The following is a 23991-nucleotide window of genomic DNA, read 5'->3' on the forward strand; positions in this document are numbered from 1 at the left end:
TGAGCTTCCATTTCCCATATCCCACCTCTGCCACAGATCAAAGAGTTCCCCAAACTTGACTAACTCTGGGTGGAGACATACCTGATCCTCAGCATCCCTGATGGCATCCTCACTAAATTCAAGAGAAGTTGCAACCCTTGTAGTGATACTGTGTTATTGGCCAATCTAGGAACAGAGATTTTTGGAATGAATCGCAAACCCAGGCTGAGCATAGGGGTTGAAGAAAGGAGAACAAATTCTTCCCATGGATAGAATAAGGACTGCCCCAGGAAACCAGAGTCACCTGAGAACTGAAGATGGAGGGGATATTGAGGCATTGGTATATCTTCCCTGATTAGTTGGCTCCAGGATGAGACAGAACCCCAGAAGGAATTCTGGTTATTAGACAGTAGGAAGATGGATGGGAAGTAATGGAGAGATCACCAGGCCATCACTTTAAGACATCCCTTGTCCAGCCCTCCAGTGACATGGGTTATTATCACTCACAAAATAACAATAATAATAATGATAATGCCCCTATGTGTAGATACTGCTATACTTTTACATATAGTGTTCTTTCACATATGATCAGATATAATACCATTTTATTTATCCTTAAAGCAATCCTGCACGGCAGGCAGTGCAGGAATTATTATCCCAATTTTATTGAGGAGGAAACTGAGGCTCAGAAATTGTAAGACTCAGCACTGGTTTTTCATTTAGTGGTCGAACCATTAGAATTCAATTCTGGCGTTGAACCCTTTAGCTGATGATGGTACAGTCTACGGAAACCTAAAGATATCAGTTGCTCAGCTGATACTACAGGTAGATGGATGGTAGCTGGAACTGTGGACTGGAACCACCATTCTGTGGTGGCACTGCACTGAATGTATGGACCTTTACGAAGGTGGTGTGGAGTTTTTGAAAGGGTGCTGGTTTGAATCCCAGCTCTGCTCCTTATTACCTCTGTGACTACAGGAAAGTTCCTTTCCCTTTCTAGACCTCGTGGAATCATAGATTTAGAGCTGAAATGGACATTAAAGGTCATTTCGTCCAACTTCTTCATTTTGCAGATGAGGAAACCAAGGTTCAGAGAGGTTGGGTGATTTGCCTGAGGTCACACAGCTAGTAAGTAGCAGAGCCAAGATACAAACTAAGATTCTCTGACTACAAATCCAGCACCCTTTTGGGTAACCTGTGCCAGGCCAGACCTCAGGATGTCTTCTGGGGAACAATCTTCTCAGTGGACCAGGCTCACCGGGACAGAGAATCTGGGATTCAGCTTGTGTATCATTCTACCTGCCTTCTCTTCCTCCTCTTTAAAGTGAGGGATGCAGACTAGGCGATTTCCAAGTTTGCTTCCAGTTCTAAAATGCAGCAGCAGAGCCTGGAGTAGTGCTCAAGGGTCCTGACTCCCAGTTCAGAGTTCTTCCTTCTACACTACATTGCCAGGCACGCCCTATGGTCTGGCATAAATCCAACTCATTTTGACAAGTATTTATTCAATGCCTATTGTTTTCAGGGTCCAGATTGAGTTACTAATAAAACAAATATGAAACAGGACAGAGCCCATGCCTTTAAGATATCACTGATGTGTTTGGAGCAGGTGGAAGCTTCCTGACTGGGAGCTCCTCCTTCCCTCTTCCCCACCCCCATTTCCCCTTGCTCTGCCCATGGCACTGGTCTTGGTTGCTTACATGAGATCAGTCAGCTTCGGCACTTGTCCCACCAGGGTGGCCAGCCTGATGATGTGCTCTTGCTGGAAGTTGAATCTGCTCAGTCTGAGAGGGGAAAAGGCAGAGAGGTCATGGTCAGGCTTATCAGAGGGACTGACTTTGCAGTCTAAGAATGAGCCGAGGGTTTAAGTTCCAGCAATTTGCTCAGCACTGGATGGAAAGCTCACTGTGGACAAAGGCTTGAATTAGTGTTGAGGATGGGAATGAAGAAGGTAGGAAAAAAATCAGTCCTTGGCCTTGGGGAATGAAGAGATTCCTAACTTGAGGTCTGTGAACTTGTCTTTAAAAACAATTTTGATAAACATATTTCAATGTAATTAGCTTCCTTTGTAATTTTTCTGTAGTTTATACATTTAAAAACATTGCTCTGAGGAGGGCTCCTTAGATTTCACCAGACTGCTAAAAGATCCATGGCATAAAAGGGTTAAAAACTCCTGATCTAATGAAAGAGACATTGAAACACTGACAAGACAAACACATCAAAAAGCTAAGCCTACTATGTTCACTATGATGACTGTTCATGGTGCCAGAAAATGCCATTACAGAGAGGTGATAGATTTAGGGTGTAGAATAAGACACATATTTTTTTAAAAAGACACATATTTTTATACACAGCCATTGATGGAATTTTTGTCTTGCATATTTGTTAGAAGAAATTTGTTTTCCTTTCCTTTCCAATGGGTGGGGAAGTGGGAATAGAGAAACACATTTCTGTTAATTATTTTTTAAGGGGGGGGCTTGCTTACAGATGTGAGATGTTGTATGTGCTTCCAGATAAGGTTACTATGTTATTATTAGTTTTACTTAACTGTTTTATTTTGTTGTAAGAGACCTCTCATAAGGTGTGAATAATTTATAATTGTATAAAATGTGAAAACAAAACACATTAATAAAACTTTTTTTCAAAAAGCTGAAATGAAAATGATTTGAGGTACACACAAAGACTGAAGCAACAAAGGACAATGAAATGGATGGTCCACACTAGAAAGTAACAGGCTGGGAAGGTTTCCTAAAAGAAGGTACAGAATCATATATTTGGAGCTAGTGAGGACCTTGAAATCATGGGGGGCTGTGGAATCTAACTCTCTCGTTTTACAGAGGAAGAAACTGAGGCTCAGAAAGGGAAAGGGAATTGCCTAAGATCACCCAGACAGCAGAACTGGGGTTTGAACCCAGATCCTCTGGCTCTAAATTCAGTGCTCTCTTCATTATACTATGTTGTCAGGATTTGAGGGAAGAGTGATATGGTTGGTGGAGAGGAGAGGGACTAACCAGCAAAGGAGAGAGTTCTAATTCCCCTTCTCCTCTCTGCCCACCCCAATCTGGCATTACCTCAGGATCTTTCTGGGCTCTTGGTGCTCTGTGAACTGTATCAGAAACTTCTGCTCTGGATTCAGGCTGCATAGAGAGAAGTGAGTGAACATAGGATAGAAATAGTCCCTGATGAGCCCTGATCACAGGGAACAAGGGATTGGGGTGGTAGGATCAGGGTCGACCACAGGACTTCAGACCTTTTATATCATCTAGTTCTACCCTATCATTGTATATGTGGAAAAACTGAAGTCCAAAGATGGGAAAGCACTTATCTAAGGTCACATAGCAAGTAAATGTCAGAGCCAAAACTAGAGCTCCCAGTCCAATGGTCTTCCCACTGCACTCCAAAAATGTCAGTGCCCAAAAGACTTCGGGATAGTGAGGTGAGTAGGTGTTGATCTTCCCCTTCCCCCCTATACAGAGGAGACCCCCAAAGCTCTAATAGTGGGAAAAGTGAAGTTGGAGGGTGAGTCACTCACCTGAGTGAGACTTCACGGGCCTGTGTGCAGGTGGAGAGAGCAATGGTGGAGCAATGCAGAGCACCCTCCTGAGAGATGCCATTGTGGCTTAGGCTGCAGTAGGAAAGAGGGGAGAAGGGACTGGGGCAGTGTGGCTGAGACCCTTGGATGCTACTGTAAGGAACACATCCAAGGAGAACTTCCCCTCTCTCCTTCCCTCCACCCCCTGAAGGATTCTTGGGATCAAGAATGCCATTCCCTTAGCTCCTCCTCGTCTATCATGGCCATAATAATAATAATAACTGGCATTTATATAGAGCTTTAAAGTTTGTAAAGTACTTTATATGCATAATCTCATAACCACACAAGAAATATACTACCCCTATTTTACAGATGGGAAAACTGAGGGTCCAAGAGGCTGAATGACTTGCCCATGGACACACAGCTAGTAAGTATCAAAGGTAGGAGTCATACAGGTAGGAAGTATTTGAACTTAGGTCTTCCCGATTCCAGGTCCTGCATTCCATCCATGGTGCCACCTAGCTGCTTGAGGATGCTGTCTCAGACCACCAATATGGGCACTGCATCAAAAATCTTTGGGAAACTCCTGACTATCAGCCTAAATTCTCCTTGGCAGTTTAAATTAGCCTCACAAGTCTTCTACATCTTCCCAGCTCTAAATCCAGCACTCTAGCCTCCACAAAATTCTGCACCCAGTTGCATGCCTTTGGATCACCTCTGTGCCCCAAAACACCACCCACATTCAGGAAAGGAGGAGGCTAGACTCCCATTGGGATCAGATCATTATCAGTTTGCTAGGAGTCAATTAGCTTGCTGAGTGGAAACATAATGTTAATGAGGACAAGATCTTAGGTTCAATCCCCATAGGGGCCAGTAAGCTTTTAAAAAGAAGAACTACTATTTATTGACTACAGATCATTGCCTTCCCCCTCATCAACCTTTGCTAGCCACAACATAAATACATGGCTTGAAACCAAGGGGACTCAGATGAGAAGTGTAGGTGGCTAACTATAACTCCAGCCTCACTGCTGGGGACACAGCTCAAGGCAAGAAGTAATGTAGGCTGAAGTGAGATTTCTGGATTATTTATAAATTTTAATGATCCCTTTCTTGTTATACATGATCATGCACAGTCAAGTTCACAACAGAAGGACCATTTGGATAGGATGAATAGGAGGAATGAGACTTTCAGCTCTGGCCAATGTCTTGCTTCCCTAGTAACTAGCAAGGATTCTTTCTTACACAGTGAGCGGGAGGAATAGGATAGGATAGGAAGGGATAGGAAGGACCTCAGTTCTTTCTGAAGAGATACCAGAGTGATGTTTATCCTTATATCCTTCCCTTCTTTATACCAGAGATTTTGTTTTGTTCTCTTTAATTCCTTGTCTTGAGTTAAGTTCTTAGTCAAAAAACCTTGGGGTTCTCATCTAAAGATTGCCCATAAATGCCTTCAGTTGATGGTTTTCTTTTGCTCTCGCCTATTTGCTCCTCAATCCCATAGGCTAGTTGCTTTCTTACTTGAGTGAGCCAGAGAGATTCATCTGAGGTAAATGCTTCAGAAGATATTTGAGCCCTTCATCATCCAGCAAGTTTCCTGACAGACTGAACAAAATAGAACAAGACTAGGTTACAGACCATCTGTTGATGGCTATTATCACCATCACACCATCAACATCCTTATCCCTCTGCTTTAATGAACACACATAAAGAACACAACCCTTAGGAGTTACAGAAAACTGAGTAGATATAGACTTGCCTTCCAGGGGCTTATACTCTAGTAAAAGAGAGGAGGAAACAAAATCAACAGGTGATGTCCCAGAGTCCTATGTGGGAGAAGGCCAAGCCCAGATGATTCCCAAAGCAGACCCATGATGAGAATGTGCAGTGAAACTCTCTCAGTACTTTTATCTTTTTCCTCTGTACATTCACACAAGCTGCCATGTGTAGAATGTACCACTGTGTCATCTTTGCTTCCCAGAATCCTTGTCCACCTTCAAGGCTTAGCTCAAGTATCATCTCCTCTATAAAGCTTTCTCTGAACCCTCTCCCTTCACATTGTTCATGCACTCTTCCTCAATTTGCCTCCCACTATACTTATTTGTGTATCTACTGTATCTTCTGTAGTAGATTGTAAGTTCCTCAAGGGCAAGGATTGTTTTTATCTTTGTCCCTCTAGCACCTAGGACAGCTACTTTGTATACTCACATATATGATTTTCCCCCAGCTCCAACTTACTCAAGGTGACTCAGATCTTTGCACTGCCGTAGTGTATGGCACAGTTGCTCCATACCCACTTGGCGGATGCAACAATCTGTGAGTCTGTGGAAGGAAAGACAGACAGGAGATATCTACAGCAGCAGGAAAGTCCATGGCCTTGACCCCTGCCTTCTGTACCCACAGATATATCACTCCTCTCTCAGGTTGCTCCATTCAGATAATAATTATAACAAAAACAACAGCAACAGCTAGCATTTGCATAGTGTTTCATAGTTTGTAAAACACTTTATAAATACTTTTCATTTGATCCTCACAACAACCCTGGGAGGTAGGTGATATTATTATCCCCATTTCACAGATAATGAGACTGAGTCAGAGAGTGGTTAGATGGCTTGTCTGGAGTCATACAGGTAGGAAGCATCTGAAACCACATTTGAACTAGGTCTTCCTGATTCCAGGTCCTGCACTCCATCCATGGCGCCACCTAGCTGCTTGAGGATGCTGTCTCAGACCACCAATATGGGCACCACATGAAAAATCTTTGGGAAACTCCTGACTATCAGCCTAAACTCTCCTTGGCAGTTTCAATTAGCCTCACAAGTCTTCAGGAAGGATTATTAGGATGGCTGAAAGTTCCTAAGGGATAAAAATATATAGCAGGGACCATCAACCCATGACTCTGGTGAGGCCCCACAGTCTCTTTAAGGAACAGAATGGGTTAGCTCAGAGGATCACAGGTTGGTGTCAAAGTGACCAAAGTTGTGGGTGTGGTCCCTAAGTGGCTCACCCAGTAGCCTGGCTATTCCATAACTATAAGCTGTGCTCCTAACCCAGGCCAACCATCTCACAAATGCAAACCCTTGGTCCCAAGGGGGTGGCTTGGGAGAGGAAATTTGGATGGTTTGATGCAAATCTGTCCCTACTGATGGAGACTTAACCTTCTTGCATTATGGTTAGCATTGTTATCTCACAATCAATAGCATATTCTATTCCCTTGATAGCCAATCATCCTGTGCTGGGTATTTGGACCCCCACTGCTAATAAAGTTGGGCACTAGCTAGGCCACCAGTCATTATTCTCAAGGCAGAAGCACTGATGGGCATATCAAGGCTGTCTTACCCACAGGACACTCCTTTCCTCTTGCCAGGAGTAAAGTACAGACAGGCATAATTCTGGGACCTGAAATATATTTAAACACAGATCAGGACTCTTCCTATAGCTCTCCTTGCCAAAGCTAGATCTCAGGACGCCCACTGGGGTAGAAACAATCATCTCAAGGGACTAAACACAGGAGTGGAGAATCAGGGACTCAGAGTCTAGATAGATATTTTCTCATCTTGAGGAAAGGGTTCAAAGAGCAGACCCCATGTTGTCTCTTAGGCCTACAAGGAGACCCTGATTTAGGTGAGTGGCACATGAAATGCTCAAACCTGACTCTCATCTTAGAGGACTTGTTACTCTCATGGGATATGTCTAGATAGGATGATCACATACCTGACTTCCACCTTTTGAATCTGTTCACATAGGCTAACAGCACTGGTCAGCAAGAAGATGCTATTTAGAGACAAAGTGGTCTGGCTGAGTCTGTGGGGGATGAAAGCAAAGGGAAATCAATCACTAAGAAGGAAGTCAGACAAAGCCCAGGAGTCTCCTCATGTTAGTTGTAATGTGGCATCTTTCACATCTAAAGGTGGTAGTACTGACTTTACTCACTACTGGTGGAGAGACTCTGGGAACAAGAAGTTTCCTAAGGAAGATGGCCTCAAACTACGTTATAAAGCAGTAACCATCAAAACAATCTGGTACTGGTTAAGAAATAGAATGGTGATCAGTGGAACAGACCAGGTACACAACACTCAGTAGTAAATGACTGTAGTAATCTAGTGTTTGATAAACCCAAAGACCCAAGATTTTGGGACAAGAACTCACTATTTGATAAAAACTACCGGGAAAACTGGAAAACAGAATGATAAAAACTAGGTATAGGCCAATATCTTGCACTGTATATCAAAATAAGGTCAAAATAGGTACAGGATTTACACATAAAGAGTGATGCCATAAATAAATGAGGAGAGCAAGGAGTAGTTTACCTTTAAGATCTACAGACAAGGAGGGCAGCTAGGTGGCGCAGTGGATAGAGCACCGGCCCTGGATTCAGGAGGATCTGAGTTCAAATCCGGCCTCAGACACATACCACTTACTACCTGTGTGACCCTGGGCAAGTAACTTAACCCCATTGCCTAGCCAAAAAAAAAATCTACAGACAAGGGAAGAATTTATAACTAAACAAGAAATAGAGAGCATTATGAAATGTAAAATGGATAATTTTGATTATATTAAATTTTAAAAAACTTTGCACAAAACAGAACCAATGCAACCAAGATTAGAAGGAAAGTAGAAAGCTGAGAAAAACTTTTTTTTACAGCAAGTACCTCTGATAAAGGCCTCATTTCTCAGATAGATAGAGAATTGAGCCAAATTTATAAGAAAGCAAGTCACTCCTCAAATGATAAATGGCCAAATTGTATGGTAGTTTTCAAGTGAAGAAATTAAAGCTATCTATAGTCATATGAAAAAATGCTCCAAATCACTATTGATTAGAGAAATGCAAATTAAAACAACCCTGAGGTACTACCTCACACCTATCAGAGTGGCTAATATGACAGAAAAGGAAAATGATAAATGTTGGAGAAGATGTGGGAAAATTGGGACACTAATTCATTGTTGGTGGAATTGTGAACTGATCCAACTACTCTTGAGAGCAATTTGGAACTATGCCCAAAGGGTAATAAAACTGTTCATACCCTTTGATCCAGCAATACCACTACTAGGTCTGCATCCCAAAGAGATCATAAAAAAGGGGAAAGGACCTACATGTACAAAAATATTTATAGCAGCTCTCTATGTGGTGGAAAAGAATTGGAAATTGAGGGAATGGCCATCAATTGGGGAATGACTGAACAAGTTGTGGTATATGAATGTAATCGAATACTATTATGTCATAAGAAATGATGAGCAGGTGGATTTCAGAAAAGCCTGGAAACACTTATATGAAATGATGCTGAGTGAAGTGAGCAGAACAGGAGAACATTGTACACAGTAATAGGAACACTGTGTGATGATCAACTATGACTGACTTAGCTCATCTCAACAATAGAATGATCCAAGATAATTCCAAAAGACTCATGATGGAAAATGCTATCCACATCCACAAAAGAACTATGGAGTCTAAATGAGATCGAAGCATATGTTTTCACTTTTTTTTTTTGTTTTTTGTTTTTGTTGTGGCTTTTCCCTTTTGTTCTGTTTCTTCTTTCACAACATGACTAGTGTGGAAATATTTTACATGATTACACATTTAAAAAAAAGAATTGTCATGAATACCAAGAGATAATGTATAATATTCTCTGAACCTCAATTTCCTCATCTACCAAATGAGGATAATTATTCTTGCATTACCTTCTAATGACAAACTGCTATATCATTAGCTCCTACATCTAAAAGCAACCCTTTTATTTTATAAATGAAGAAACTTAAGCCAAGGAAGATTAGGTAGCTTACTGAAGGTTATACAGATGGTAATCACCAGAGACAAGATTTAAACCTAGGTCTTTTAATTCCAGAGTCAAAATTCTTATTATCCACTCTCATTCTTTTGGCTGATTTCCCATTTGTGAAAAGGCCAACTAGGGTTAAGGGTATAGTCTGTGCTCATGGGATGGAGTGAAGCTAATTAGCTCACCCAGGGATGAAGAATGTGTCCTTGACCTCTGACCTGTTGAGTTAGCCAGACCCTTCCCTTTTCTGCCAGAGAGGATATTTGACTAAGAGGAGTTGGAAATGTGATAGCTCTTTAGGATTCTCAGAAAGAAAGGCTCTATAGAAATCTAGAGGATTGTTATTATTTTTGTCATTATCATAATAGTTTAATTTCCTGTCATATTTTTCCAGACCAGCTGGCTTTTTGGGGGGATAGGTTCTCTGCATATTTTTTCCCTCTAACACTATGCCCAGCTCTCCTCTCTGCAGAAAATATTTAAAATAAATCTTTCCATTTGAATAAGTCCAATCTGAAATTGAAAACAGTTATAAATACAAATTAGGCCACTGCTCAGAAACACTTTCCTTGTACATGCCTGATTGTGAGCTTTACAAATCCTGTCTGAAACACACTGCATTTGGAAGTCCCTATTCCTCAGGTCTTTTCTGTTCCAAGTACCACACTCTATATTTAATTTGGTTTCCCAATGACCTCAGAGATGATAATAACAATGATACCTCACATTTGTATAGCCCTTTGTAAGTTCCAAAACCCTTCTGCATTCATTATCTCATTTGATTTCTCCCAACAACCCTGTGACGGAAGCAGGACAAGGATAATCATCTGTATTTTAAAGATAAGGAAATTTAGGCCCAGAAAGAGAAAACTATTTCCCCATAGTAATAAAGTAAGCAAGTGGTAGAACCAGAATGAAAATATAAGGTCCCTTAGTTCTACCTCTTGAAATTAGGAATTTTTTTTGGGGGGGGCGTGTTAAGTAACTTGCCCAAGGTCATACAGCCAGTAAACGTCAAGTGTCTGAGGCCGCATTTGAACTCAGGTCCTCCTAACTCCAGGGCTGAAACTAGGAATTATTAAAGAGATGGTATGTCATATGTCTTTGCCAAGAAAGGTTCCATGGGGTCAGTGAAAAGAAAGGTCTAAAAAACTCACTGTAACAAGTTCAGATTGTGAAGCTGGGGTAAGTAGTCCAGTAGCATCTCGGTGCTCTGATCACTCATGGTAACATGGGAGAATCTGTGGAGGGGAAAATTCAGCAGCAGTCACATTATGAAGATGACCAAAATGAAGGATTATGTTTGACGCAAGAGGGCAAGGGACTGTTATACCTGGAGAATTCAGTTCAACATTTACCAAGCACTTGCTGGTGAGGCAACTGTCCTAGGTGCTGAAGATACAAAGATCAAAAACGGTCCTTGTCCTTGAGGAACTTATATTACTCTGAGGACACAACACACGTGTGCGCGTGCACACACACACACACACACAGATGCACACACACAATAATGTTAAACTGAGGATAGAGAACATAAGCAACAAGAAGGAGAGGAGGAAAGGGGGATCAGAGAAAGCTTTATAGAGAGCCTAAGCTGACACTTAAAGAAGACAAAGATTCTGAGAGGAAGAGATGAAGGTATGGAGTATTCCAGACAAGGGGGACAGCTTTTGTGAATTCACACAAATGGGAGACAGAGAACAATCATCAGTTTAGTTTGACTGGAACACAGAGTTCATGAAGGAGATAGTATCAAATAAAACTAGAAAGATAGATGGCAGCCAGATTGCAGAATGCCTTCAATTCCAGGCTGAGTGTACATTTTGTCTCGGATGCACTGGCAATGGGATAGCCATTGAAGGTGTTTGTGCAGAAGGATGATATGGTCAGACCCTTTCTTGCCTTAGGATAGATGATCTTAGCCACTAGGAGGAGGATGTAGAAAGGAAGTGAGATTAAAGATCCTCCCTCAGTCAGATGTGCTTAGCTCCTATTTGATCCTTTCCAGAGTCTCTTTGAGACCTTCTACAGGCCCTCAGTTACCCTAATTTGAATCTCAATATCAGAAATCACAGCATATTAGAGTTGGAAGGGATCTCAAAGGCCCCCTAGTCTAACCCGTCACTAAACAAGAATCCCCTCTATCCTCCCTTCAACAAGTTGTCATCCAAGATGTACTTGAAGACCTCCAAGGAAGGGAACTCACTACTCCCCAAGACAGCCCAGTCCACCTTTGAATAGACCTAATCAATAGGAAGTTTTCCTTGGTTTTGATTTTTCTTTTTTGAAAGGGAAAAAAAGCCAATGAGAGCCATGTCTGGTGAATAAAGTGAGGCACCCAAGGGTAAAGTTATTGGCTGAAAAATTAAGTGGGATGATAAAGACATTAGCTTTGTCTAATTCATCAGTTGCTTCTGAAGACTTTAGCCAAGGCATTTAACCTCTTAGGACTTCAGCAGACCCTGCAAGGACCCTTCCAGCTGCAAATCTGTGATCCTAAGAGACAATTTTCAGTGAGGGATTCCCAGACTGCTCTGAGAAATGAGCACTTTTAGGATAAATATTGAAACTTTCAAGAAAATCACTGCGAAGGACAGCACTTCTGTGTGTTTAAAACAAACCAATCAACCAGGATTGTTCTTTTAAGGGGTATAAGGGGTGAATATAAGATATTTAGGGAATTGGGCCTTGAGGAAGAATCTATGGCCTGCACAGAGTGTTTATTAACCATCTAAATTCAAAAGGAAAATAGATCCCAGGAACCTAATTTACAAAATGTGAATGGAGATATACTGCTCCCATTTAATCTGCCAAGCAAAGCCATGGCTAAATTCCAGAGTGTCCTGGGTGTGACGAAGAAAGTAGCTACCCAGAATATGCCTAAGTGCCAGGCGCCTTGACCACTATCTTTTCTTAGACAGTGATAGAGGTAGCCTAGGACCCTGAACCTACAAGCCTTGGTAACATCAATGCTTTCAACTTCTGAGATGTGGCCTGGCAATTGCTCCTGCAGGTGCTCCAACAGTCACATCTGTTGAAGACCCAGAATAGAAAGTTCTTGCCACCAGTCTTTGGCATTGTAAAATGGTTCAGCATCAGAAGCTGATACAGATAGATAGATAGATAGATAGATAGATAGATAGATAGATAGATAGATAGAAAGAAATATTTTATCTTTATCTCTATATATTTTATCAGTGGAAATGACATTAGAGAAGAGTTATTATTGTATGCTTTGCTGTTCCTCCCAAGGGCCACGGGACTTATCCAACTGACTTGCAACTGCAACCCTGCATATGAGTAGTCTTTCCCCATTAGAATGTGAATTCCTTGAGAGTAGGGACTGCTTTACTTTTTTATTCATATTCCCAGAGCTTAGCCCAGTGCTTTGCATATAGTCAGTGCTTAATAAATGCTATTTATTTATTTATATGAAGCAGGAAGATAGATAGAGACCAGTCCAAGGTGGAAAAGTTTCTCTTTCCCATACCTTCCCTTTAGTGGACAGAATAATTACTTTTGGGATCATTATTATGATGAGATAGATTAATTGGTGGCCAGGGCAAAGTCCATGGCTCTCCAACCTCCAAGCCTGTGGGGTAATAAGCACAAGTCTGTTTTTACCTGAGTCTCTTTTAACAGGTGTTTTCGAAGACCAAAGAGGAAATTTTGTGTTATTGTTCAGTCATTTCAGTCAAGTCTGACTCTTCTTGACCCCATCTGGAGTTCTCCTGGCAAAGATACTGAAGTGGTTTGCAATTTCCTTCTCCAGCTCATTTTACATATGAGGAAACTGAGGCAAACAGGGTCAAATGACTTGCCCAGGGTCACACAGCTAGTAAGTGACTGAGAACAGATTTGAATTCACGAAGATGAGTCTTCCTGACTCTAGGTCCAGCACTCTATCAACTGTATCATCTAGCAGCCCAGTGTTTTACTCATACCATAACAGGAATCCTCACTACAACAGCTTGGCTGGGGTTGCAGGTGTGTCTATGGGAATGGTAGTATGGCAGCTATTTGTGCTTTGTGGTTTCCCTGAGAAGGTGCTTGGAGAAATCTTAGTTAAACAGGGTTCCTGGCCAGTGGATTACCTCTCTCTTTTCCTCTACTGCTGGGATAGGATCAGAGGGAAGAGGCTGGCCCAAGACTAAATGTTCTCTGATCTGGTATAATCAGAGAGATACCAAACATCCCTCCCCTTGCCCAAAATTATCTTACCTGTTGACTTTCCACAGGACCTATAATTCCTCCCGCTGTGTCCTATGGGCTCTAGTTTTGAAGGCCTTTCTCAGAATGGAAATATGTTACTTGGGAGGGGTAACCCATTAAATTTATTAACATTCTCTGACAAGATTGGCTTAGCAGGATCTTAAAGTAGAATCTATAGGACAGATTTTTCTTCATTGTGGAATGGGCCAGAGCTTTGACCAGAGAGAGCATCACTTGGGGGGAGGGAAGTGGGGAGGGCACAGTGTGGCCCTGGGTGGAAATGTTCAATGTTAGGACACTGGGCTTTCAGAAGTCCACTATCGACAAACGTCATCTTGTTTGTACTTCTGCCATGGGTGACTTGTTCCTGACACGGGACAACTCTCCACCTAGAGTTGTCTAGGCTGTCCCTCATTCCTTGAATTCCCCCTTCACCTCTGCTTCTTAGAATCCCTGATTTCCTTGAAGACTCACCTTAAGTACCAATCACCTCCTACATGAAGATTTCCAGACCCCACAGCTGTTAGTGCCCTTCCTCCCAAGCTACTCTGTATGCATTTTGTATACTTCTTATATATACTTATTGAAATACATTCGTGTTTTCTCCCCTGTTAGACATGAGCTTCTTATGACAAGGACTTCATTTTTGTCTTTCTATCCCCAGCACTTATCACATGCCTAGCACATAAAAGGTGCTTTATTAATGTTTGCTAGTTGATGGATTTGGTTGGTCCTGTGTGGTTGGCTTCCCACAAGTTAGCAGTCCTAGCAAACCTTTTGTTGGTGGGAAGACAATATGATCACTCACAGCATCTTCCAAGAGGAGGAAAGGCTAAGTCAGGCAAAGCCTGAATGGGGCTGGACCATCATTCATCCAAGCATCCCTTCCCAGCATAAGATTTTGAATCAGGAGGCTTACAGAAAGTGATTAGAGGGATCGTGTTGGCCATGATGTCTGTAGGATAGTGTTAAACCCATTGCAGTTCAGCAGCTACTTCCTTGGCCCCCCAAAATCTGTGGAACTGGCCAAGTGCAAGACCACTTTGTACCACACCCAGGAGAAAGGCAGAGTAAAGTGAACCTGAGGAAGGCATTTATTCTTTTACTCACTTGATCTCCAGCAGTCCTTGGCACGTCTCCAGAATCTGGAGCAGCTTTCTTAAGTTTGGGGGGTCCATTTGACACTCTCTGAGACTGAAGTGAAAACAGCAGAATCAGGGCCTGAAATGGTTACAGGTGTTGTCCCAGCTACCCTCTGTTGCTTCATTTCACTGCTGTGCTCACCCTGACAGGCTCCTCCCAGTGGGTGCAGTTTGTTACTTTGCAAACATTTCTTTTTCAAACCCACCTCAAAAACTTCCCATCATCTGGAAAGACCTCTATTTATCATGGGTTCATCAATTTAGAAATGAAAAGAATCTTGGAGACCACCAAATCTACTCCCCTCACTTTACAGATAAGGAAACGGGCTGAGAGGTTAAGTGACTTTTCCAGGACCACATAGCTAATCACCATCTGAGGTGGGATTTGAACCCAGGTCTCCCTGACTCTAAGTCCAGCATTCTATCCATTGTGTCACATAAACTGCCTTTTCAGGTCCACTAAGCAAAGCTGCACTTGGAGTAGAAGAGGTTTCTGGGCCTCCTTTGAGTCTCTTTCAACAAAGGGAGAAGTCAAGGAGAGGGAGAGAGACTGTACCAAAAGCTCTTGGGAAAGTGTGCATCCCACTCTAGGGATTCCTCTTGAGTCTTCTGCTTTGCCCATTGTCCAGAGGTACTTTGTTCCCTTGGAGAGAGGAAAATACTTTATAAGAAACCCTGTCTAGTTACTAGCCAACTAAGTAAGAACTATAGTATGTGGACATGGACATGGAATGTTACAGCTGGAAGGGACCCCAGAGTCATCTAGTGCAATCTCCTCATTTTACAGGTGGATAAACAGGGGTTCAGAGATAGGAAGAGACTTGCTCAAGGTCATACAGCTAGGCAGTATAGGGACAGAGCCAGCAGTTGTCCTCTGAATGGGATGTCCCAGTGAAGACTCCTCAGTGTAATTAAGGTTTGGGATAAGGCTGAGTAGGATGAGGGGTCCCGTGAAAACTTCCCTTAGAAGAATAAATAGAAATTGTATTAGACTCAAGGCAGGAATAGCAGCTGACAGGCCCAAGTTTCGATTTACTAGAAATCACCTGATTTATGGGAATTCAGCCCCAAGTACCGCCCCCATGCCATAGTTAAGTAGTTAAAGTTTGCCAAGCCTGAAACCCCTGAAGAAGCCTCCCACTGTATTTTGTTGATGCACCTGTTGCTATATTTTGGTCATGGTGATCTGGCTACAGTGTCTAGCTTGACTGCACATCTTTAATTGCTTCTTTGGTACTACTTCAGCAAACTAAGAACATGTATATTGTGTTCATTGTTTTGTTTTCAGTTTCTATGGACATTGAGAATGTGAGCCAAATATTGGCCAGTTGGTGGGAGGGGGGAATTTGCCCATTAGGGTATATAATCAGGTCCTTTGCTTCTGTCTGTGTCTCCTTTCATCAGAGTATTCTGGTGGAGGGACACCCAAATCTCGAGGTTTGATATAATAATAATAAATTAACTTTCTGTTTCTCCTTGGATACCTCTGTGTGTTTTTTTAAATTTGAGTGGCATCCCACACATTCTCTCACATCTGGCCAGTCCCTACAGCCCCTGGGAGGGCAATCAGCAGCAGCTCCTTCCTCTGTACCAGCCAAGACTTTTGGTGTCTACATTATTTCCCCCCATGCAAGAGTTGCCCCATGGCTAATCTCCTATCTCTTCTGGATCTTTGAAGGTCTCTGGTATCATGGTCTACGTCTGGCCTTACATAGACCCACTTCCAGAAAAAGGTAGCTCTGTTTCCCCATCTCTCAATGCCATTTCCCATTCTTGGACATGTGTCTGTGTCAAACTCCGGGCATATCAGGCAAAGTACAATAAAAACTTTTTTGTATGGTATGTGCCAAGAGAATATGTTCATTCCTCAGATATTCTGGCAAAGAGTTGTGGCTGGCTTCAGGTGGGTTTACTTTTTATTTTAAAGTATCCTTGCACTCTCTCCCTAAGTCTTCTAAAGCAAACAAGAGTTACTATTTGCAGTTTGCAGTAAAGATAATGAAGTTTTGCAGTGACCTCACTGCTCTCTGCTTCAGAGATGCTAGAAGAAGTTATAATCAGAATGTGAATGGGTAATGAACTTATACATGTTAATCACCACTGTTTGCCAAAGTCCCATGAGACAGAAACCTAACTGTTCTCCTCCCAGTCACTATAGCCTTCCTTCCCACAGCAGAATAGTACATAAAGACAGTCTGACAACTCCAGGTGGTGGGGAACTCTGGCAGCATTCATGATTACTTTACTGGACATCAGCCATGTCAGAATTTCTGCTTTTAGGCATGACAAAATTTCTTACTACCTGTGCTAGCAGAGTGGGCACCATGGGCCAGTCTATTGATCCAGTGTGTATGTGTGTGTGTGTGTGTGTGTGTGTGTGTGTGTGTGTGTGTGTGTGTGTGTGTGTGTGTGTGTGTGTGTCTGCCTGCCGGGGCGTGGAGTCTGTGGTGATGACCTTTGCTCTTACCTGGCTCTCCCAATGCATTCACATAGATGGACTGTTGTCTTCCCAAGCTAGAATTCAATTAAAGTAAACATTACTTAAGTACCCACTGTGTGCAAAACACTGTACTTAGCATCGGGAGAAATGTTAAGTTTAGATAAGACTTCATCTTTGCATTTTGTGGAGTTGGGTGGCAGGTATAAAACATGTTACGTATAAACTTAAAACTATAATACAAAATAGAATCTAAGAATAGAAAAGAGGCACACAAGCAAAAACAGATGGAGAAGAGGGGCTCTTGGAAAGGCCAGAGAACTCTTCCCCTCAGATAGCTAAAAATTATCCCCTAAAAATGTAAGTAGGACAGTAATTATGCTTTGTAATTTATATTTGGTTGATACTTAGGGAAAACCACAACAATATAAACTCTGGAATGTAGAAATGGAAGGGACCTTTTGATGAAACTGAGACCAAGAGGGGGAAGTGACATGACCAAGGTCACACAGGAAGGTGTGACACTGTGTCATATTGAAATGAGAACCCAGGCCCTCTGGTTCCATTACACCATGCCATTTTCTCTACTTTTTAGTGGCCAAACCGTCATATACATTAAGATGGTGCCCATCACCCTGCTAATACCCTCTACTAAATATGAACCAAGTCTCCATTTTTTCACATGAATAGTGTGCATCCAGGCACAGAAAATCCACAAAATGAATAAGTGAGAATGATCAGATTCTGTCCTGTATGGTATCTGGGGAATTTGAATTCCTCTGCTGTCCCGCTAGGATTACCTTCATCAAAGGATCCCAAATACAAGTGATCTGGGAGGAGACAGAGAGCCAAACTCACCTGATGTCTACTTCGTGGATCCACTCCAGGTCAGAGAAAGTTGAGGCCAAGCAGAACACAGCTTCCAAGGATGCTCTATTCTCATTCAAGCTGGAGAAACATGGGGAGGGGACCATTCTTGGTATATTTCAGAGCAAGACTTTTTTAGAGGTCAGAGGAAAAAACCTCATTGACTGTCAGAGTGGAAAGGGCCTTTGAAATCATTTAGACCAACTGACTCATTTCTTGTTGCTTCTTTAAAATAAAAAAGTCTTACTAACATCTTTATTTTTACGTATCATGGTCATTTTTTTTTTGGAAACTGGGGTTAAGTGACTTGCCCAGGGTCACACAGCTAGTAAGTGGCAAGTGTTTGGTCTGAGGCCAGATTTGAACTCAGGTCCTCCTGACTTCAGGGCTGGTACCTAACCACTGCACCACCTAGCTGCCCCTATCATGATCATTTACAGATAGATACATGCCTTCTCCCCTTCACCCAATAAGCTCTTCATTGAAAGAGAGAAAAAAATTCAGCAAAACCATCTAACCCAGTGACAGTATCTAGCATGGTAGGTGGTATTCTGTACCGGCAGTCAAGTGACTCTCAATTGAAAAGATGGAGATGACTTTCCTGATCTGTTCTCTAGGACCAGTTTTAAAGATAGAGACCAAACTGGAGACCAAAGAAGTAGGGCAAGTTGTCTACTATCATGAAGAAAGTGGGCGGTAGAGCCAGCTAAAAGAACCCAGATTTCTAGACTACCAGAACAGTGATTTTCCTATGACATCAACATGCTTCCTCTGAGGAATTCTCCCTCCCCATACCTGGTAGCTTCCCACAGATAGTGAGAACTTCCTTCATCACCAGACAGTTCCTCACACAAGTCACTGCATCTCTAGATTCCTGGCATTTTCACTGGTTACTCCCCATGTCTGGAATATTCTCCCTCTTCATCTCCGCTCCTGTCTTTTCTGGCTTCCTTCAAGTCCCATCTAAAATTTCACCTTTGGTAAGAAGCCTTGTCCCCCTTAAATACTGATGTCACCCCCCTATTGATTACTCCTGATTCATCCCACATCTATCTTATTTGAACAGTTTTTTGCATGTTGTTTTCCCCGTTAAACTAGGAGCTCCCTGAGAGCAGAGACTGTACGTTTTTTGCTTTACTTTGAATCCCCAGTGCTTAGTAAGGTGTGTAGCACAGAGTAAGTGCTTAATAAATGTTTATTGCCTGATTGTTAGGACTTAACAGCAAGAACCTGCTCCAGAGAAGAAGCCACTCATATCTCTAAGGATTCTTCCATTTTAAATCAATGAGCCCAAGATCCACTGTAAGCCAGCACCTTATTATAGGTTCAGCCACTGTGTCTAATCACATCACCCAACAGAAGCTGGTTAGACCGGCTGGACATCAATGTTAGCCCAGCCTCTTCGACCCTTCGATGGATCCAAGATGTCATCACTGTGTAACTCCCTCTGCTGAAGCAGATTGAAACCCGACCACATCTTCTGCTGTGTCTCTCTATGTTTTCCCATAAAACCTTCATAGATGACTAATACTGTAATTATATACAATGTACCTAATATAGATTAATGTACATTGCAGCGGAAGATGAAAATAGTATAAATCAATAATACAGTAAAAGGCAGAATGATGTAGTAGGTAGAGGTCCAGCCACGGAGTCAGGAAGATCAGAGTTTATCTTGCATCTGATACACATACTAGCTGTGTGACACTAGCTGGATTGTAGCTAAATACTTAGCCTCTCAGTGACCTCCCTGGAAATGCTTTAACACTATTAATTACAAACAAGTTGCTGATTTGCATTGATGGAGAGAGTTTCTATGCTGAGAATAATTCTATATCCCACTGAAATCACAAGTTGGGATCTCTTTCTCTCTCCTCGTTTATCTCTTTCCCTTCTCCTTTCTATATCTATATATATCTACAAATCCATATCTTTCTATCTATTTATCTATCTATGGAGGGAGAAGCAATAGCTCATATTCAAATATGCTTTACAGTTACAAAGTTTTTTACATATATTAATCTCATTTAGTCCACACAAAAACCCTGGAAGGCAGGCTGTACAAGTATGATTATGCCCACTTGACAGATGAGGAAATGGAGGTTTAGCAAAATAACTTGCTCAAGACCACACAGTTAGTAATTATAAGGCTTTATCTGTGACTTAAAGCAAAGAATAACAGAGAGGCTTCCTAAAGGGATTCAACCCCACCCCCTATGGAGCCTAAGCAGGGAAGTCAAGCAAAGCCAGGATCTGAACTCAAGATAGCTTAGCTCCCTGCCTCATACTGCAGCAAAACACTCCCAACCCACAGAGTACCACAATCCAGTCCCATCACTTACATCAGGAGCTGCAGGGACCTCAGGCCAGGGAGGAGGTGAGTCAGTTTCTCAATGCCTTTGTTGCCCAAATGGTTGTTGGATAAGCTGGGAGGAGGTGGATGAATCAAAGGGAAAGTGGTTTTTTTTTTTTCTGAATAAAGACTTTTATATGGGAATAGAAGCAAAAGGTCAGGGAATTTCCCTTTGAACCAGTTCCTAAAGTTCGTCTCTGGGGAACATTGTTCATACTTAAATTCCATATCTTGATAGGTTCAATGTTTCTTAAGTTTGGGTCTGAATCTTGAAGAGAAAAGCTCAGCCTTCTGCCCACTTTTCTGCTTGGCTAGCCACCCTTGCCAATGGTCCATGGCCCATGGCCAACCCTTGCACAAGTAACACCACAGATATTGGGGAGACGCCAATGACTGGGGAAGGAGAGTGGGGGAAAGGTGCTGAGAAAATGCTCATCATTTCCCCTTCCTGACTAGCAGAGGAGTTTATTGATAGTAATCCATCACATCTGCCTAGCCCTCTTAATCCCCAAAATCATATGCAGAAACATTATCTTATTTGGTCTTAGGAAGTAGCCAGGGTTGGAATTATTATCTCCATTTAACAGTTGAAGAAACTGAGACTTTTTGAGGTTAAGTAACTTGTCTGATGTCAAACTGGGTACTAGCGGCATAGTTGGATTTAGTCTCTCATACTGAGACTATTCAGTTTTGGCAGTAGTCTGATAGGAGACTAAAGGGGACAGAGGCTTTGGCTGATCATGGATGGGGTAGCTGAGGCAAGATTTTATGGTATGGAGGGGAACCCCCTCAGGCCCTAGGTGAGCTGCCTTAGAATTAGGTGACTTAAAAAAAATCAGAGCTCCACGAGAAAGAGAGCCCAAAGGTACGTAGCAGCTTCTGCGCCTCAACTTAGCATGCCTGCCATTAGCACTATGACTCTTCCTGGCCGTGGAGAGGTTGTGGCCTGGCACAGATAAACATACTCACTCAAGAAGGCTGCAGCTGCCCAGCTCCCGACACAGCTTCTCAAGGTCCCTGGACTGAAAACTGCAGTGTCTCAGTCTGCACAGAACAGAGACAAAATAACTCCCCACTTTAAGAGACAAAGGGGAAAAGGGTGAAGCAATAGAGAGAGATCAAGAGAAAGATATAATGAGAGACATGGATATTCAGAGAGAGGTAGTCATAGAGAAAAATAATGAAAGAGAAACAAGGAGACAAGGAAATGAACCAGGGAGACAGGCACAGAGTACCTTAGGTTTTTTTTGAGGGAGGGGACTACCCCTAGTTTCTCTCTCCCAGTTTCCCCCTTTCTATTAAAAAAGAAAAAACAAAACCCTTATAACAAAACTCAAATACGAATAGTCCAGAAAACTAAGTCCCAAATCACAGAAGGTCCGGGGCAGAGCCAAGAGGTCTGGGACAAGGCACATGGATTCCAACCCTGTCCCTTGGGGTTCTGGTTTCCTCTCAGCAAACAGGAAGGCAATCCCCCCACCTCCCATATTTCCCTCTTCCATCAAAAGCAGTAGCAATGCTCTCCAGCCCTTCAGATACATACATGGTAGCAACGGACTGAACTGGTTCCATGTTCTGGGAAAGAAAACTGTAGAATGAATGATGGAATGGGGCCATACCTCTCAAGTTACCCAGAGTGACTGGGGAGGGAGCACCTATAGAGGCCAGCAAAGGTTGTGTTTGGCCTGGAAGTTAAGAGCAGAACCTTGCTCTGCGGACCATTTCAGAGTTAGCAGAGAGCACCCATGGCTTGGGCCCCAGACATAACTGGGAGTTTGACCATGACCCGAGTGGCATCCCTGCTGGAGGGATGTATCTGCTGCCACTGCCATTTCTCGGTGAAATTTTAAAAAGGAGCTGGATTTCGCTTCTGGCCAGTGACCCACCTGCCCCCTAGATTTGTTAAAACAAGGATAAATGATTAGAAACATCACATCCATCCAAAAGTCCTACCTGATCACCCTGGCAGAAGGGGATGGTGGTTCGGGGCTGTTCCTGGATAGCTGAGTATTTGAAACTGTAGCTCTAAAAGGACACACAGAAAATGAGCTACACAAACTCTTCAGTCTGGAATTCAAGGCCCTCCAGTTCCAAACTTCCTTTCCAGGCTTACCTCCTACTCTTTCCCTACACATATTACATGCCTCATCCAAATTGGGGTCTTTCCTATTCTCCAAACACACAAAGGATCTTTGCACAGAAGAGACTTTCTTCTTTTAGGAATCTCTGGTCATCTCCCTGTAGCCTCTCTCACAGTTTACTCCTCCTACCCCTTCTATTTTTGACTAGCAAAGGGATGCAACCCTAACTTGACTATGACTTGACAGACAATAGTGAGTTATGTCTAACCAGAGAAGTGGCCATATTTCTTTAGTGACTTCACTCTGAACAAAATGTGTGCCCCATGGCCAAGGTCAGGAGCTTCACATCTACTGTGGGGATTTCCAATATTTCTCTTTAAAAGCTGAGGTCAGGAAAACCACTCGCCTCACAGCTGCTGAGGGCTGTGGATGAAAGGATATGGCCAAGGCTGAACATGATTTTAGCCTCCTAGAAGGGCAACAGCACCCAGTCTCACTTGCTGAGCCCCCTCACATAGGGGGAGACCTCTGTTCTAGTAGTATGTAGCCCTGAATGATACAAAGGTAGACAAACATGAATGCGTGTACATACACACACACTTGCACACACACGCACAAACACATGTGTACACACACACACACACACACACACACACACACACACCTTAGTAGGCACCCTCTGATGCCATATGCCCTGTTCCAGGGATGGAAACAGGGACAGAGATGAACAGCTAGAGTGTACTCAAATATAAACAAATAAATAAAAAAGGAACAGCAGCAGTCTGATGCTGAAACATTTGGGCCATACCTGGGTTGGGCTTGATCTTTCTCCTGATCCCCAGAAATCTAAAGATGGCAGTTTTGTTCTTCAGGCTGAAAAAGAAAGGGAAGCAGATGAATGAGGGGATAGGAGACCCACCCAGTCACTGCCTTTCATAAAACCTCAGGATTGGCAGGGACCTGGAAGAATTATCTTAAGTCATTTCCCTGACTCCATCTAGGACTGCTAGTTTGCTTACAACAATCTAGGGTTCTTTTTTTTTTATTTAATTGTTTTGTTGCATTTTAAGTTCTGAACTGTTTCCCTCCCTCCCTCTTTACCCTGCGCTAGGAAAGGCCACCATTTCTCTCTGTCTCACACACACACACACACACACACATACACACACACACACACACACACGTAAAAAACAACAAATGGTAAAAACTGAATGTTATAATATTATAATGATCAAGCTTAGCACTAAAGAAGACATACAAAAAGACATCTTTCCCTGCTTCATTGCTAAGGTAGGGAATTATGTGTTTAGCATACTGCATTATGAAAACAATCTTTTCTAACATGTTGGTTAGTTCTCCTAGGTTTTTTTTATTTTTTGCTATAAGAGATAGCTCTCAGAGAGACTGATATAGCGGAAAATATGGATGATACGAAAACAAGAGACATCAATAACATGTATTTTTAAAAATAAATAAAAATTTTAAAAGATCTCATATGTATTTAGGCATTTCCTTTGGTTCAGCCCTCAGAAGTTAAGAGTTTCCCACTCTCCTCTGTATCCCAACCTTTTATGGATTAGATCTTCTCAGCGATGGGTCTCTCTGTCTTAACTATAA

The 23991-nt window shown here is 42.4% G+C and overlaps 1 protein-coding gene across 1 annotated transcript in view; it reads right to left on the minus strand.

The window, feature by feature from the left end:
- The window catches only part of NLRC5 (NLR family CARD domain containing 5), a 98419-nt gene that overhangs the window by 20257 nt on the left and 54171 nt on the right, over positions 1 to 23991 (minus strand). Inside the window, 19 exon segments of the mRNA XM_078150060.1 lie at positions 82 to 165; positions 1677 to 1760; positions 3048 to 3113; positions 3509 to 3601; positions 5027 to 5110; positions 5744 to 5827; positions 6845 to 6904; positions 7220 to 7309; positions 10440 to 10523; positions 14605 to 14688; positions 15193 to 15279; positions 17104 to 17122; positions 17125 to 17150; positions 17932 to 18021; positions 20283 to 20366; positions 21263 to 21337; positions 22247 to 22318; positions 23183 to 23216; positions 23219 to 23247. Of these exon segments, the coding sequence (XP_078006186.1) occupies positions 82 to 165; positions 1677 to 1760; positions 3048 to 3113; positions 3509 to 3601; positions 5027 to 5110; positions 5744 to 5827; positions 6845 to 6904; positions 7220 to 7309; positions 10440 to 10523; positions 14605 to 14688; positions 15193 to 15279; positions 17104 to 17122; positions 17125 to 17150; positions 17932 to 18021; positions 20283 to 20366; positions 21263 to 21337; positions 22247 to 22318; positions 23183 to 23216; positions 23219 to 23247 (1329 nt within the window).

This window comes from Phascolarctos cinereus, unplaced genomic scaffold (genome assembly GCF_003287225.1).
Source record: "Phascolarctos cinereus isolate Bilbo 61053 unplaced genomic scaffold, phaCin_HiC Scaffold_2;HRSCAF=192, whole genome shotgun sequence".
In the NCBI taxonomy this organism is placed as follows: Eukaryota; Metazoa; Chordata; class Mammalia; order Diprotodontia; family Phascolarctidae; genus Phascolarctos; species Phascolarctos cinereus.